This window comes from Lutjanus erythropterus, chromosome 14, assembly GCF_056507025.1.
Source record: "Lutjanus erythropterus isolate fLutEry1 chromosome 14, fLutEry1.hap2, whole genome shotgun sequence".
Taxonomy (NCBI): domain Eukaryota; kingdom Metazoa; phylum Chordata; class Actinopteri; order Lutjaniformes; family Lutjanidae; genus Lutjanus; species Lutjanus erythropterus.
In genome coordinates, this window is record NC_139330.1 from 26,246,918 (window position 1) to 26,263,905 (window position 16,988).

The following is a 16,988-nucleotide window of genomic DNA, read 5'->3' on the forward strand; positions in this document are numbered from 1 at the left end:
TTTTCCTGCCTGGCTTTACAACAATGTTGACCTGAAATACGCAAAGCAATCTTTACCATTTTTCAGTGCATACTCCTTATTACTTGTTACAGCACCACAGCCACTTTCTCAACAATCTATCTTCTCAGAATTTAGAAATAATAAAAAGCTGGTTGAAACCAGAGGCCTTACAATTACAGAAATGTATAAAATGGAGAAGATGTTTGATGTGAGACATAAGAATATACATCTAAATATTAAGGTGTTCCCTGAGCAAAACCAATTATTTCCTTTGAATTTCTTGTTTTATTTACTTAATTATTCCTTTTTCCTGACTTTCTTTTCAAATGTTAAAATTTCTCTATCAAATGTACCACTATTATTACGTTACTGTTGTTTTCTCTTTATTATGATAGATAGAATATGATTATTATTGGATTGGGATTATGAGGTGAGATGAATGGATGCAATAGCTGTTAAGTTGTTTGGCGCCTCCGTTTTCTTTTTTTTTTATGAGGAACTACTGTAAGAGACCAGGTATTAATAAAGAGCATGGAAAAAAATTAAGGTGTCAAAGTATGACAAGTCTAACATCTGAACTTTAACTAGTTTGTCAAGCAAGGAGTGTATTATCAATTCTACCCCTTTCCCATTCACTTCATCAAACCAAAACCGTTGCCTCCTCTCACTAGATGTAGCTTGAAATGTGATCTTACCTGAGGCTGCAGGCATCCAGACACACCACACAATGTGAAGAATCAGACAGCCAACCCAATCTGCAATGTAAAATATGAAAAGCGACATGACTATCCAGCTCATACTAGCATCTTGTCTTTTCAGAACAGAATGAAAAACATGTAGAGACTCTGGTGGAGGAAACTTCTGACATTAGGGATCCGAGTGGTTTTGACTAAAATGTGACCATGTCCAGATCTGTTGTACGTGACTTTTCGATTCAGTTTTTAATCTTTTACCTGCTTGACAATTCAACCACTCTAAAAATGGTAAGGGCATTCCTACAAGCAACTTTCATATTGTGCTGAATTGAATGCAAACCAATAACTGCCTGGAGAGTAGAAAGTACAAATTCTAAATGGAAATCAACAAAATACTTTGATTTGTGAGGAACAAATGATACGTAGTAAATGCACTAAAATGCTAAAAACAAACAAAAAAAAACCCTGGAATTTTTACGTTTGTTGTCCTTGATGACCCAGCTTCTTTATCAGAAGTGCTGACAAATTCTCTCACTATCATTTAGAAATATTAAATTTTACACTACTCTGCTCTCCTGAATTCAGTTGTTAAAACCGAACATACAAGTGCTGGCATGATCTGCCTCAGTACAGAGGGAAAGAAAACAGAAAAATGTGATAATTGTGAAATGTTAACAACTGTGTTCTGGTTAGATGTAAATCTTACATGGTCAGCGGAGCTGACTTCCTGTCCATGTACTACTGATATGCAGGGTACCACTTCCCCTGGAACAAATAATTTGGTTATTGGACAACTGAATGTGTTTTTATGATTAACAATAAAACATTTACCTCTGACATCCACCAGGCAAATCTTCAGAGGAATGGAAATGGTCAGAGCAGATTTAATCATCACTATACCATCAGTAAATATGAATATTACCAAGACCGAAAAGAAAAAAAAAAAAAAAACACTGGGTATCTCTTTAAAAGGAGAATTTATTCTGCACTTTTTTCTGCTCAAATCAAGAAATTACATAACAAAATATCACACTAAGCACTACTGTGGTAAATTACAGACAGAAGAAAACTGTCAAAATGTGTATTTTAAACATTTTTAAAACAGGACATGAGGTACAACTTCCTCTAAATGACAAGGAATCACAATCCAGCAAAAAAAACAACCTTTCAATCAAAATAAATAAAATTAAAAAATTAAATATACTTTCAAAAGAAATAATACAGTCAGGGTCAAATCCTGCTTAACCCTGTAGAAAAAGAAAAAAAAATGCAATAAATTGTTACCCAATCAGAATCAATTTTATTACTGTCTATTTATGCTTACAGATTTTCTTATAACTGTTTTGTCAAAAACTGTGAAAATTAAAGTTTTTATCTGTGCGGCCATAGTTCCATCTATGAGTACATTTGTGAACATGTGTAGGAAACATTGTGGTATGTGTGTACTTAGATGGACAATCGTGCATTAGAATCCCCAGTTTTGGCCTCGATCCCTGCCTCCTCTGCCTCCACCATCTCTCCTCCCCCATCCTCCTCCTCCTCCTCCACCTCCTCCTCCTCCTCCTCTTCGTCCCTGTCCTCCCCTTGGATCACACATCTCCTTCTCTCTCTTGTGCTTCTCGTATCTCTCTGCCATAAGCACCAGCTCCTCAGGGACCTCCTACAACAGGATTCACCAAGATTATGTTCAATTTACTGTTCACTTTCCTTTGGTTTGCTAGATATTTTGTTAAAAGTGGATAGATTCCAATAAGAACATAACAAATGCTTCCTAATTATTTGATCATTTAAGTGACCAACAGACCTAGAGCTTGTCTGCAGCTAATCTTGCATTCTATGGCTAACGTTTGTGCACATTCATGACTGTATGCTGAAGGACCTCTGGGCTTTGCAATTTTCACATTCTTGTGAATGTGATACCTTAAGGAAATGCCTTCAGAGAATTTCTTCAAACTTGACACAAACGTCCACTTGGACGCTGGACAGTAATGAACTGATTAGATTTTGGTGGTCAAAGGTCAAGGTGACTGTGACATCATGTCCATCCCAATTACATGGAAATAATATCTCAGGAAAGTGAACCGTCTGTCCTGCTAACCTGTCCTGCTCGCTCCAGGATGGGAATCAGCTCCGGGGCCATCCTCCAATTTTCTCTTGTTACCAGGGTAACAGCAGCACCTGAACGTCTGGAAGACAAATGCAACAACATCACAAACAAACCCAAGAAAAGCCAGACGCCAGCAATGATTTTCAATTAAGTTACACTTGGAGATTGTAGGAAACTCTTATTACCCTGCTCGACCAGTGCGGCCCACGCGATGGACATACTCCTCTATGTTACGTGGGAAGTCAAAATTAAAGACATGAGTTATGTCCTGGACATCCAACCCTCGAGATGCCAAGTCTGTGGCGACCAGGATACGAACTCGACCTGGAAAGAAATAAACCCTCTTATTCTCCAGTTAGTTTTATGATTCAGACTTTACTTGTGGTAGCTCACTGGCTTCGAGGTAAGAGCACCAGCTAAACACCAACATTTCAGTTTCATGTTCCTCTGTCAGAGGCAGGGAAAGCATATTTTATCACTGTCTTACTTTTATGTCTGTCTTCCAAGACACTTTGTAACTTTTGAAAACTGCTATATTAATTAAGCTTAAAGCAAATTTTCCTCATTGAAAAATACCTTCTTTAAAGTCCTTGAGAGCTTCTTCGCGGTCACACTGCTCACGGTCACCATGGAGACTTTGCACAGCCAGACCCTGCAGACACATGTCACTGGACAGGTCATCAGCCCTGAGATTACATGCATATTAAGACACAAACACATATACACAGGAAATTGTTAGAGTAGGTGGTAAGTGCTGCCAATGCCAGGGTGCCAACCCACTGTTGCTGGTAAATACCAATTTATTCCCTTGTTTACAAGCCATATATGTTAGTGACTGACTACCCACTCACGCAAGCTTCTTGCCAACAAAGACGATGACTTTATCCTGGGGAAGCATGTTTCTGATGAAGTCAAACACGTAGGACTTTTTCTCCTCTTCATGGATGATGAGCACTGTTTGTTGCACTGTGTTAACTGCCTAACACCCAGAGAAACACAAGAAGCATGTATAAACATGAATGAGAGCACACAGCACCTGAAACTCATTTTTTACAGCCATTAATTATCTGCCAAGAATAAATGAGGACATATTTTAGTCGTTTCTGTAGCAGAGAAAAAGGAATTTCTGAGCACCCCTGTCACTCCTCTGCAGTGGTCATGGTTTTGATTCCCACCTGTGTCCCTTTGCTGCACAGTGTCCCCTCACTCTCTCCACTTTCCTCTTTCTAAAGCTGTCCTATCACAATGAATGCACAAAAAGCCCTACAAAATATATATATATATATAAAAAAAAAAAACTCAAAACAAAACAAAAAAGAAGAGAGATTTCTCAACTGGTTTCATTTAATTGTCTCATGGTTGGAGACAGAGACACTGTCTCCATTATTCAGGTGAGACAGAGTAAGAGAATATTTCAAATATGAAAGACTAAGTCCCACCAAATAATGACCTCTACTTACCGCCAAGTCCAGAGTGCCCACATAAACCATCATGGGATTCTTTAGGTAAGATTTTGACAGTCGTCTCACACCGACGGGCCAGGTGGCACTGCAAAATGGTAGTTCAAAGTCAAAAAGGATGTTTATTTTTCAATTCAATACTGTACATCCTACATGTCAAAACCCAGAATTGCCACTTTGCAGTTGTATGCCTTCACCAACCAGTCAGGTTGTAGTTTACATCCATGTCTATCCAGACTCATAATATATGTAGTTAAGACTTTGAATGAATAATAATAAAAATGTATTAAGTGTAATTTTTTTTTTTGCAAAATGGAAGTTTTTACTACATACTGACATGTATGATTCCACAGAATAATTTCCAATGAGAAGTACATGCAGGCTTCACTTACGAGACCTTTTTTACAGAGAGGGCTGACAGAGAGCTTAACCTTGTGATGCCACAGTGAAGTTGACCTCTGACCTCTTGGATAGAGAGTCTTTAACATTAAATTGTTTTATTCTATTAGATATTTGTGTGAAATTTTGAAATAATTAGCATGAATTTTTGAGTTACAGCCCAAACCGTGGGGTCACAGTGATTTTTGACAACCAAATTCGAATAATTTCATAGTTCAGTCCAAGTGGCCTTTTGTACCAAGTTTATCACCAGCACAGAGGCATAGAAATCTCTACAGCACTATAAGGAACAGTGTAACAAAGTAAACTCATGCAGTCATGAGAAACATCTACTTTAAAGTGCTTCATGTGACAGGTCTCATACCTGGTCATGACAGTCTGTCGGTCAGGGCGGATGTCCAGGAGAATCTTCATAATCTGGGGTTCAAAGCCCATATCTAGCATACGGTCAGCCTCGTCCAGCACCTTTTCCCAATGATCAGAGTGGTTATTAAAAAAAAACAAACTACTGTCTGTACTCCCACACACAGCATTAAGTCCCACAGAATTTCAGAGTGAAGCACTGAGATTACTATCTTTAGAAATGTGACTCCAGCTAGTCCATAAAATGAAAAGAGTTACATAACAGACAGCAAACCCACCCAAATATTCAATCCCTCTCCCACAAAAACACACATGCATGGACACAAACAGCTGACCAAGTAGGTGATAGAGCGAAGACTGATGAGCTCATTCATCTGTAGATCATTTAGTCGGCCTGGTGTCGCGATCACTATGTCCACTCCGCTCTTAACCAGGTTGATCTGACCTCTCCTATCCCCTCCGCCATAGATACAGATACTAAGAGAAGGTATAGAAGGAACAGTCATCGTCATGCTGCCCCTACATTGCAATTAATTAAGTTCATCCTTAATGACTTATGATAATATAGGACTGCTGGACCTTGTGTAGCTCTTATAGCTGTACTTTTTGCACTCCATTTCAATCTGCAGGGCCAGCTCTCTGGTGGGAGTCAGCACCAACATGCCTGGACCACCCTGCTCATTTCTAGGTCTTTCAAGGAAGGACAAAAAGACAAAAGAGTTTCACAAACAGGCACAATTATCAAAGCTGCACACCAGTAGTTTATATCAAAGCACATTTGGCATCCTGATACTGAACAGGAAAGATAAAATGTGCTGAAACAGGTTTAACAGGTCTTATACTCACACAGGCTGTCCATCCATGTGGATGAACCCTGGCAGCAGGTAGGCCAGGGTTTTCCCTGTTCCTGTCTGAGCGATGGCAATCAGGTCCTCCCCGCTCAGTAACACAGGCCACGCCTGAGACTGAAGAAATAAACATCATTGTACATCGATACAAATTGAAATTGGTGTAAGAGTCGAAGCAAGTTACTGCTCTTTAAATATACAGTATTAAAAGGCCTTGTTTAGACCTGGCATTAACGTGTTCTGAGTGATCCAATCATAAGGAGATAGCTTGAGATCCAAACACTCAGATCACTTTCAGAGGTGTCTGGGCCACATGCAACCACAGTGTGCATGCAAAAGAAAAGAAAAAAAAAAAAAAGAGGAAGAAGAAAAAAGAATAAATCAAACTGTTGTTTTGAGAGTTGTTGAGTGAGGAGAAATTTTCTCAATTTTGTGAAACGCTGTCTACAACAAAGTTTTAATTTTTGGCCCTTTTTGTAAATTTGTCTTAGAAACTCCCTATTTATTGATTATATTATTTCCATGTTTACATCTTATATTCATATATTAATTACATACTGTACTATACTCAAGTATGATCTGTTTCTCATCTCCTTTGGGTGTGGGTCAGTTTGCAGGTCAGTTTGACCTTGGGTATGCAAAGCTCATTCAAATCAAAGAATCCTCCCTATCTCGAGCCTCTCACACAGGTAAACCGGAAAGAGGAAAGCTAAGGTTTGTGAGGATAGTTCCACCAGTTTTCAAGCTAAAAGATGAAAGGACTTTCATTATAACAAGTCTAATTTGATCTTTTTGACTACTGGGAGGGGTATGAGAGACAAGACTTTGGATCTTTTGTCTTTGAAAGACATGAGCACCATATGCATATTGACCAGCTATAATAAACTCTGGAATAAATGCTTTCTTTGAATTCACTTTATTACGGAAACTTCAGACAGGAGAGAAGCTCCGTGGTGTGCAGGTAGGCACACTTGACTCTTCCTCTCTCTCTCTGAGTCTCATCAATGCCTTTATTTGTCATCTTTGATGTGGAAACATCAGATTTCCACACAGTCAGAGAAGTAGCCTAAAGGTGTATCCTGTGCGTAGTTCAGTTATAAAATCCTGGCACACCTCAGACCTCTGCTGCTGGGCTGCAAACAGAGCAGGTAAAATATGAGGCTCATTATGGGCCTGCAGAGTTCAGTGTGGCACTGAAAAAAAAAGGAGCAAATAAACAGTCAATGGAGAGTAACAGACATTCAACTGACAAAACAGTGCTTGTGTTCATTTACATATAGACGGAGAAGTGAGATTCCATCACATGCATGCAGAGATGCATTTTTATGCCATATATGAACTCAAGTACTGTCCACTTATGATAGGATCACCAAGAACACATTTTATTATCAGGTCTAAACAGTCTATAAAGTATTAGATATGAAATGTAAGAATTGCAAAAAAATAAATAAAAAAATACAAAAAAAAACTATCAAAAACAATCTACAGATAGCATTAAAATATAGGAGTACAAATTTCAATAAATTACAGGAGTATCATAAAGCTTTGTTTTACAAAAATTAAGAGCAATTATTGGTACTTACAGTACTTAAAGAATATAGAACATTAAGGCCAAAACGCACTAAAGCCGCCTGACGCTCGTGTTTTGAAGCGCACCCATTGTTCTAAACGGCAGAACGCGCACTGAAAGCATCTTGAGCCACGTCCAACTGACTTGACACTTGCACTTCGAACTTGTTTCAATTTTGGAGCATCAAATGAGGACCCGGGCTTTTTTATCTGCAGCTGCAGTTCATGTTTGGGGAGAGTTAAATGGAATAAAAAAGATATGGACATGAGGAGCAAGTGCTGATTGAGCCTTAGCTCCACCTGAAAGCAGATTTAAGCAGAGAGCGACGGAGGGAGAGAGCGTGTTTTTTTTTTTTTTTGCTCCAAGTCCCATTTGTGTACTTTTAAATAATTAATTACTCCCTGTCAAGTAATCACAACTATGAGGAACTAGAGAGAGACAGTAGAGAGAAGGGAGGAAAGGAGGGGGATCGTGTGTGAAGAGCTGACTGATATAAAACTTTGATGATAAATCCTGATGGTACTGAACAGCTACCTGACTGAAATATCGGTCTGAAACAGACAGACGCTAATCTCATCCGTGAAACGTTTGTCACTTTGCTGCATTCTATTCTGAAGCCTGCAGTGTACTATAGAAGCTTTTTGGCCTTTAAAGTCAGAATTTTAAACTTTAAAATTCCAGAAGTCTATGGGTAGCTAGATATTCACTTTCACATGTGATCTTCTTGAGACTTGATGAATTTTACTAATTTCACATTAAGAAAGCATTTTTGTGGTGAAGTGAAGTGTACATATTCTACACTCAAATTTAAGAAATGTAATAACATACGAGCTCATATTTTTTAAAACCAGCATTTACGTTTTGCATTTGGAAACATTTTGCATTTTGGGAAATCTCTTTCCAAAGAATGAGACTGACTACTGATATTAATCTCATATTATGTGCATTAATTACAGAGCTAGACGGCATGTTTAGACCAACTTTGCATATGACATGAGGCAGGGGGGAAGATAGCTAAAGTGAAAAATCAGAACTACCAACACCTCCAGTGTGTCAATATTTATACATTGTATCTTAATGGTTTAATCTGTTCATAAACAGAAACATCAAAAAGGACAATTTATGATTTTAAGGATGGTCAACTGTTTGAGCAATTTCTTGATGAACAACAGACACAGAAACAGTGTCCCATAAGACTGTAAGCCCTGGCAAGAATGTACCCAAGAAAACACCTATGTAAGGGGAAGTGTTTTTAATGGTAACTGAACTGGTTAGTACAGATACTACTCTCACTGCACCACACCAGCAGGTATTAACAGACATGCAGGGTGCGGCAGTACAACAGCGTCACATGAAACACATACGGTAATTTAAGCTTTGTTACCGCATTACAGTTGGCTGTTCTATTGAAAGCACAGGCCAGCAATATTACGCTGCATCTGACCAAGCCTCTTATCATGAAATGAAAGTGAAACTAGAAAGGGAGAGAGAGAGGTGACAGTTTCATTTCTCCTTGCTTAATAGTCCTTTTTGCTCTCTATGCTTGTGTCTATGCAAAACTCAAACATGTCCAACTTGAGAGCCTCTGGAAAACTAAAGAAACACACTCAGAAACTAGCCCAAAATACACTTCTCACTGAAATTACAACATGTACATTGATCAAGTAATTCCTGTGATTTAAATTTAGATATTACAAAATACATGTCGGATTATTGTTGTCTGACTTCATAGCATAGGTGCAGTATGAATTAGGGTGAAACAATCTACAACCGCTATTTATGTACTGTACATTTCTGCCACTGGTTTGACCTCCAGCTTGTTCCATGAGATGTGAAGAGAACTCATGATTAATAATCAGAATAATACGATAAAGCATCTCCCTCCTGTGCAGTCTCTAGAGAAGAGACTACATTTCTCAGCCAAGGTCAGTTACGTGACAAAGTTAGAAGTTTCACAGCATACCCTGTGACATTTGGTGAAAGCACAGACAAAATGACAATTCTCAGGTACACATTTTCATCAGGGGTATTAGTGACCCATTTGAAGTGACAGAAGAGTCGCTGAGTTTGTGTTCAATGCGTGGCTAAATAACGCATATAGAAATGTACTGAAACTGCAGATTGTATTTTTTAGTTAAGTATGACAAAAGCATGCTAGTAATGGAAACGAAAAAGTACATTTTCAGCAATATTGTGCTTTGTTACAGTACTTGAACATTGAAGTAGCTTCCCTATGAGAGGACAATACCATCAGTGAGTTTGAAACCCGTCTTACAAGTTTCATGGATGTCCCTTGAAATAGAGAGTCAGTTTCCACCATTAATCTATGCCTGACTGGCAGGACAAGGGTTCATTATATATTTCTATATTGTTAGATTAGAACATAATCATAACCATGATGATGAAGCCCTTTGTAAATAATAATCAGAGGATAATTTCAATTCATTTCAATTCATTTGAACTCGTTTTCAGTGGAGCATGTCCTATTGAGCTGTATACTGAAGTTATAGGGGAGAGAAGGGGGAGAACAACGCAATTCTACATTTTCTATAGTTTGGTTAACTCACTGCTACTTAAGACAAAAAACCTTCTACTTCCATGTAACGCTTGATAAAGATACACCCAACATTTCAATTATTCAAAACAATGTATTTTTTACCTGTTTTATCTCTTTTTCTGTGTTGCAGACACTATTTAATGATTGAGAGGAGAAGATAAAGGGACCATCAATATGTCTCTTTTTTGAGTTTACAGAGTAAAAAATCAGTATCACACTTGTGTGACAACTTTCTGTGGCAAGTATGCAAGTCTGAGCGCTAAAACAGCAACTTGAAAAGTTTTTTTTATTGTGCAATACTCTACAAGGAAAACAAAGTCAAATTTTTATTGTTTCTCAAGGCAGTTGTGACTGAGTAATTATTCTAAGCAAAGGTTACATTCAAAAACCTCTAATTAGAGAAATAATGTACAAAAGAATGAATGAAATTTACTTTTTGGCTCAGCATACTGAGTCATCTTAGATGGGGTTTCATATGATTACGTAGAAATATGACAATTTTCCTTTCCTTTCTGTTGTTCTGGGGAGTCTGTAACCACAGAGTAATAAAAAAGGCTCAGTATTTCCTGTACATGGTGCCATTAATGCGGGTATTTCCAAATATGGATTTTTGTCTATCACAGGGATTACCCATAGCCACAGACACTGAGTAAGACAGGTCAATACAATTCAATACAATTTCTCTGACTGACAAGTTAATACTTTTACAGTAATTAACACAAAATATTAGGTTTCTGGGTTCTTGGTAATACAACTTGTTCTTTATCAATATCAACCCCAAAATAAACATCAACTATAACTGTGCAATATTGTTACACATCATTAAGTTCATTTTTGGAGAAAATTAGTTCTTTTAATTCTAATATATTTAGCAGTAATACTTCAAAGTGTGATTAGTGATAAATTACAAAATAAATTTGCCCAGATGACAGCCTCATACCTGGATGGGGGTTGGTTTGGTAAAGCCAACTCGCTCAATATTTTCCATGATCTCTGGATAAAGCTCAAAGGCCTCCAGAAAGGTGCGACAGGGATTGGGAATGGACCGTTTCTCCCCCTCCTCTTTCAGGTCATCCACAAAGATATTGTTATTCTCCTTTCTATGAAAAAAAATACAAACAAGAACTTTGTGGAACTGATTGAAAGGGTAAAGTGATTCCAAACCACAATACTGTGTTAGACAAAGAACAAGGACAATGTGTTTAGCTGTAGTTGTTATATTTGAGAGACCGCACTTAGTCCAAACTATACTGTACTCCAAACACCACATGAAAATCAGCTGTATATTGTGTTAGTTTCTTTCATCTTAGTTCACCTTTGACATCAAAATGATTTTCAATGCAAAACAAATGTAGAAATAGGTGACACTGACCCAGAGACAGACAGCTAACAGTCTTAATTCATTTGCATTTAGAGGACCTACAGATCACGGCAGAAACATAAATTTGGCCTTCTTGTCCTGTGTAATCAGATTTAGATCACTGTCAAGCCGTGGTGCCCAACTACTTTTCCTGTTTTCCCCAGCAGCACTAAATGTCTCATCCTAACTGTGAGGCCCTGATGACTGGGAACCACTAACAAATTCCAAGACGAGCAGGCGTGTGGGTGTCTACAAGACAAATATGCATACAGAATAGTTGAAGGATTACATCCGGACCAGCTTATATAACACACGAAGCGGTGGATAAATGGTGCCACCTATATGACTGAGGTTTGAGGTTTCGCAAGCTTGTCAGTAACATAAACATACACATAAACACAAAAAGGCCATGAAAGTACACAAAATAGTAGTTTTTGTAATAACAACTAACATTCTATATTACAATGTAGATAGTGGAAGGGAACACTGTCAGATTTACCTCCATTCACTGACTTCTTCTGCTGTGAGCATGGATACACTCACTGCCTCAGTGTAAAACTTCTTCTTCATGGGTGGTAGGTCTGAGGGAAAAGTATTAACTCATGGATGAGTTCTGTCGATTTTTGCAAATGAAATTCTAGTGCCATATCACAAGGATAAAGTAATTATGAGACATGAGCTAATAACAAACAAGGGCAGACAAAAATAGAAATTCAGTCACAGTAGGACAGTTTTGTTTGGACTGTATTCTAATACACTGAATTTAAAATGAAACAATGATCATGAAATGAAAGTGAGGACTCTCCACTCTAGTTTATTACATTCTATTAAGTGTGTGAACTATAACTCTTACACCCCTCAAGGGTAAAAAATGGCTATAATTCCCATCCTGTTTGACCAATATTGGTGTGACCACTAACCAAACATCATTAAAAGGGTAACGATCATCACTTCTTTAGCTCATTGTTCAATTTCAAATCCATCATGCTGCAAGAGGACAAAATCAACACTGTATATTTACAGTGTTGTTATATTTAACAATATACGAGCCCTCACCCTTCCACTTGAGTTCCTCATACTTGTCTTTGTTCTCACGGATGGCGTTCCAGTCCATGGCTACACGAGCTGGGGCTGCCTTCGCAGCCTGTAATTCTGTAGCAGACCAGACAGAGCCATTCTTTACTCCTACATCACCTCCTACTCTGTAGCCTCCTCTACAGTCTGCCCCTGTATGAGGATCCGAGACACAGATCTGTTAGCTGCAGGAGATTCATTTTCATTTATAAGCTGCAACAGAGCAACCACGTATAACTAAGTATATTTTTGGGACAAAAGATCAATACAGAATGGTACAGGGTACCTGCATGATGAGGCTCTATTTGACTCTAGGTTTTTTTTGGTTGTTTTTTGTTGTGTTTTGTTTTTTGTTTTTCCATTACAGAAAGTACCACCTACGTTTTTCCACATCACCTCGGTTGAGGTTCCAAGGAAGCTGAGGCGATACTAAGAGGGGGTATAAAAAGACCATCGATTGGTTGTGTGGCATGGGACATCCTGTACAAACCCAGCATTTATTTATTTACATTTTTAAACAAGATATTTAAGATATATTTCTCTGCATCTTAACTGTTATTAAGTTAAAACTCCAGTATGTGTGGTACTGTTAAAATTGTTTGCCTATTATTCACAGGGACCCTAGCTAAATTACAAAAACAATTCAATTCCACACTGAATGGGAAAGTCAGATCCTTTTAGGGACAGAAAGGAGTTTCACATTTTCTCTTGGTATATTGTTACTATATTTTCATATTTTCTCTTGTTCACTTGTTTAATATTTCTTATTTGTTACTGATTCTATATTCTATCCCTTTTTGCAGCTTTAACACTGCAAATTTCCCCATTGTGGTACTAATAAAGGGATATCCTGTCTTATACTAAAGATGTGAACAGATGGAGGGAATGAGACTGGTGTTGTGGTCTGAAACATCCCATTAAAAAACAGTGTGCCTAGTTCGCCTTCAGATGCACTTCTGCCAGGTATCTTTTTAGGATCAAGATCAACATTGTCTAGAAAAAGTCATTCATACCACTGTGAAATCGAGAGTTGCCATCTGCCACCAGGTCCTCAATCATATCCTTGGCTTTCTGCTGGGCAGCAGGGGACCCAAAAATGACCACCTCACCTTCATAGTCCCCCTTGTTTATCTAAACAAAGAACCGCAGAGTTACACACAAGAAATGAAACTAACATCCTATTAGGGGTCAACTGATTATCAGATACAATATTCAGCATTTTTACAATAACTGGAATTTTTTTTAAATCTGACTCCAGATTAGATTAATCAATTTAAAAATTCTTTACTTTAGTTCTGATGCAGCCATCTCTTTCTGCGTAAATGTGAACAACACTGATTATAGATGCTTACAGGTGTTTCAATGAAGTTTTGTGTTGGAGTTTTTTCTATTTTTACACCAAGGTATTTTTTGTACTGCAAATGTATGAGTTCTTTAGATTAGCAATAATCGATACTGACCCAGAATAAAAACATTTTGGTCAACCCCTACATGTTAAACAAGCTCTGCCTACAGTGCCTGTTCTTCCAAAATATCTTGCTATGTTTAGCATAGGGGTGGGCGATATGGCAAAAATATCATATCACAATTTTTTTATTAGAAAATCACGATTTCGATTTTATCACGATCTTACATGTATTTATATTATGTATTATGCTATGTATTTAGATTTACATTTACTGTTTTTACTTTACTTTCTACTTTTTTTTCAAGCACAAAGGTAAAAGAAAAGGTAGTAATGTCTGCAAAAACCACAAACAGAAGATGTTACTAACTCTTTTAACTGAAACAGTCACCAGAATGTTTTGTTAACATGTTAAAATCACAACATTTTTCTTCTGGAGCAGGACAGACACTCCCAGACCCCCAACAGGGGACTGGTTTACCGACATGCCACCTTTTTCTCCTCTTATGAGTTTGCAGGTCTGTATTTAGTAATCAAAAAATACCAACAAGAATACCATTAAAGTACAACAACAGCAATAAAAATGTTGATTTTTCAAAAAAGGAAACAATAACATGCAAGGTTTTTAAATTGTAATTAAGTAAAAACACTAATACCACAATGTAAAAATACCTAAGTAAAGAATGTGAGTATTTTTTTCATCACAGCAGGTCAGTGATCAGTATTTCAGTGACGATTTTCTATTTTTGGAGCTGCGCACCTTTTTCGCTCGTGTCTAGAAGGTAACTCTTTATTTGCGCAACTCTCGCGAGATTTGTGTTCGTTATTTCTACTAAAATAATCAAACTCGCGCAATCTTTCGCAGGTCTAGGGTTCCCTTCTAGACATGACCCTCTGTCTCTGTCAAACTACAGACAGCAGACTGTCTGTAAACAGCACGATGTTAAACTCTGCAGTGTTTTACACAAAGACTTTATTTGTGTGGACATCCAGGTTTGGTTTGTCACCAACTTTGGTATTTTTATGTTTTTTAATCAATCCGCGAGGACGACGGCATCCGAGATTGATTAGTGATCAGTCTGCCCTCCTCTCCTCCCTCACCTGTTCACTCTGCTGTGAGAAGATCTGAAAGTTTCTCACAGAGAAACACAGACTCTCCTGTTTTACGTATAGACAATTGTTTAATTTTATAAGAGCATCTGGTTGGTGTCGATGTCATTAACCATCACGTTAGTTTCTGTTGTAATAAACTCCGTCATTAACAACAGTCTCCTCCACACGCAGCTTCTCTGCAGTTGGTCTGTGTGTTTCCTGATCAGCTAAACCAGCGCCGGAGAGACTAGAAAAGTTGCGCCAGTTAAAATAGAAGCGTCCCGTCAAAATCGCAGAAAAGCAGAAAATCGCCTGTCTGCTTTCTTGTTCCTTCCTCGGCCCTGAGGAAAAACATCTCTAAGTATTGTTATTAATTTATCTAAATGATAAAAGAAGAATTGGGCATGAGAAAGCAGTGTGCAGGCACTTTTCCACTTTTAATTCTACATTATTGTTGCCCCACCCCAAAAATATATTCATAAATGAGCTGAATTGGTTTGACACCAACATCAGTCAACTTGCCTTGATTCTTGCACCGCTGCTCTCTTCAAGTTCACGAATTTTGGCCCCTCCGCGACCTGGAACAGAATTAAAAATATATGAAAATTTCTGCACATCACTAGTTATACAGTGAAAATATGTGTAACTACAGCTGGGCAATATATCAATATTATACTGATATTGTGATATAAGACTAGATATCACCATACCGTGATATGGCAGATGTGTTTTTTCCCAGTTTCAAAGGCTGTATTACAGTAAAGTGATGTGATTTTCTTAATTTAAGATACCATTTAATTATTTGCCATTACCCACTTAGTCGTCATATTCACATCACTGACAGGGTTTCCGTAGGTTTCAACAAGTAGATTTTCAGAGTAATCAAGTTACATTATTTTTATATTGTAAAGTAACCCTTCCACTCTGCGTATTTGGTCATAAATGTCTTTTGTCCAAATCACCCTGCCCTACTTTACATAATGTTGGTTAGTTTAATCTACAGCAATGCATCATGTGGTATACAATTGTAATTCTATGAGAAATTACATTTTAGATAAAGTGTACATCCAGTTATCCATTATATATAACAACATAGCCTTAAGATAGTATTTATAAGCCAACCACCCTTAAGAGCAACATGCCCTAACTTATGCATGGCTCAGGTCATACACAGTTTACGAAACTCCAGTGGAGATGAAGCCTTCAATCGAAGCTAACTAACGTCCATTGATTTAGCACAGTGAGCTAACAGCAAAGTCACGTGAAATTTAGCTAGCCAAAACTGCAAAGTGTGACACGTTAAATTTTGAAAGTAACATTACTGCTTTAGAAAACCCACCTATTACCCTCCCAACAGAAGCATTTTCCACGGTGAGAGTCACAGGCTGGGAAAAGTCCGACTTTTCATCGCTGAAGGTTTGTCGCTCCGTGCTCCGAGGAGGGTGACGGCCTTCGCCCCTGCCTCTTCGGCTTCTGTATTCGGATCCCCCGCCGCTGTGGTCACCTCTTCCCTCTCTTGGGCCTCCAAACCTGTGTCCATTTCTTACACCGAAAGATACACTTTCCCTTTGCCCGTGAGAACTGGGCAATTTCCACTCAGTAGGAGCTGGTTTTGTAACAGGCTTCTGGATAGCGACGCCGTCTCCATCGTACTCCTCTTCCCAGTCAGACATTTTAAATTTGGCTTCCCAACTGCCAGCCAGCGACACACCAATTAACGATCAAGCTGTCAATCAAGACGCGCGTCGCCTTCACTTCCTCCCTGTAAACTCGAACTTCTGAGATTCTTAAATCTCCCCTTAATTTTTTGGCTATGCTGACTGGATATCTGTCCCCTTTATTTATAAGATATAAGAAAATTAAGAGAAAAACAAAGACACATTAAACAGTATGGAGGGATAAGTAAATGAAAAAGATAAAAAAAATAAAAGATTAAAACTGCAAGTGATGATCGTGGTCTTGGCGCAAACTAGTTGACAGGAGTCTTAATTTTCATGTCTTTTGGATACCACAGGAAAAACTTCAAAGTCACTTCCTGTTTCTACTAGGCGAGCACCC

At 38.1% G+C, this 16,988-nt stretch overlaps 1 protein-coding gene across 2 annotated transcripts; it reads right to left on the reverse strand.

Moving 5' to 3' along the window:
• Window positions 1-1,655: 1,655 nt before the first annotated feature.
• On the reverse strand, window positions 1,656-16,689 carry ddx43 (DEAD (Asp-Glu-Ala-Asp) box polypeptide 43). Of its 2 annotated transcripts, none has more exons than XM_084736729.1 (16): window positions 16,270-16,689; window positions 15,453-15,508; window positions 13,447-13,564; window positions 12,416-12,511; window positions 11,859-11,940; window positions 10,940-11,099; window positions 5,871-5,989; window positions 5,604-5,714; window positions 5,360-5,501; window positions 5,026-5,126; window positions 4,263-4,350; window positions 3,654-3,781; window positions 3,379-3,488; window positions 2,988-3,126; window positions 2,794-2,881; window positions 1,656-2,355 (listed from the first exon to the last, which is right to left on the reverse strand). In XM_084736729.1, the coding sequence occupies exons 1-16, from the start codon at window positions 16,601-16,603 to the stop codon at window positions 2,161-2,163; spliced, it is 2,067 nt and encodes a 688-aa protein (XP_084592855.1). In that variant the 5' UTR covers window positions 16,604-16,689; the 3' UTR covers window positions 1,656-2,160. The 2 variants fall into 2 exon arrangements, with proteins under 2 accessions (XP_084592855.1, XP_084592854.1); XM_084736728.1 differs by having other exon boundaries at window positions 12,416-12,586; window positions 16,270-16,688.
• Between the last annotated feature and the right edge of the window lie 299 nt (window positions 16,690-16,988).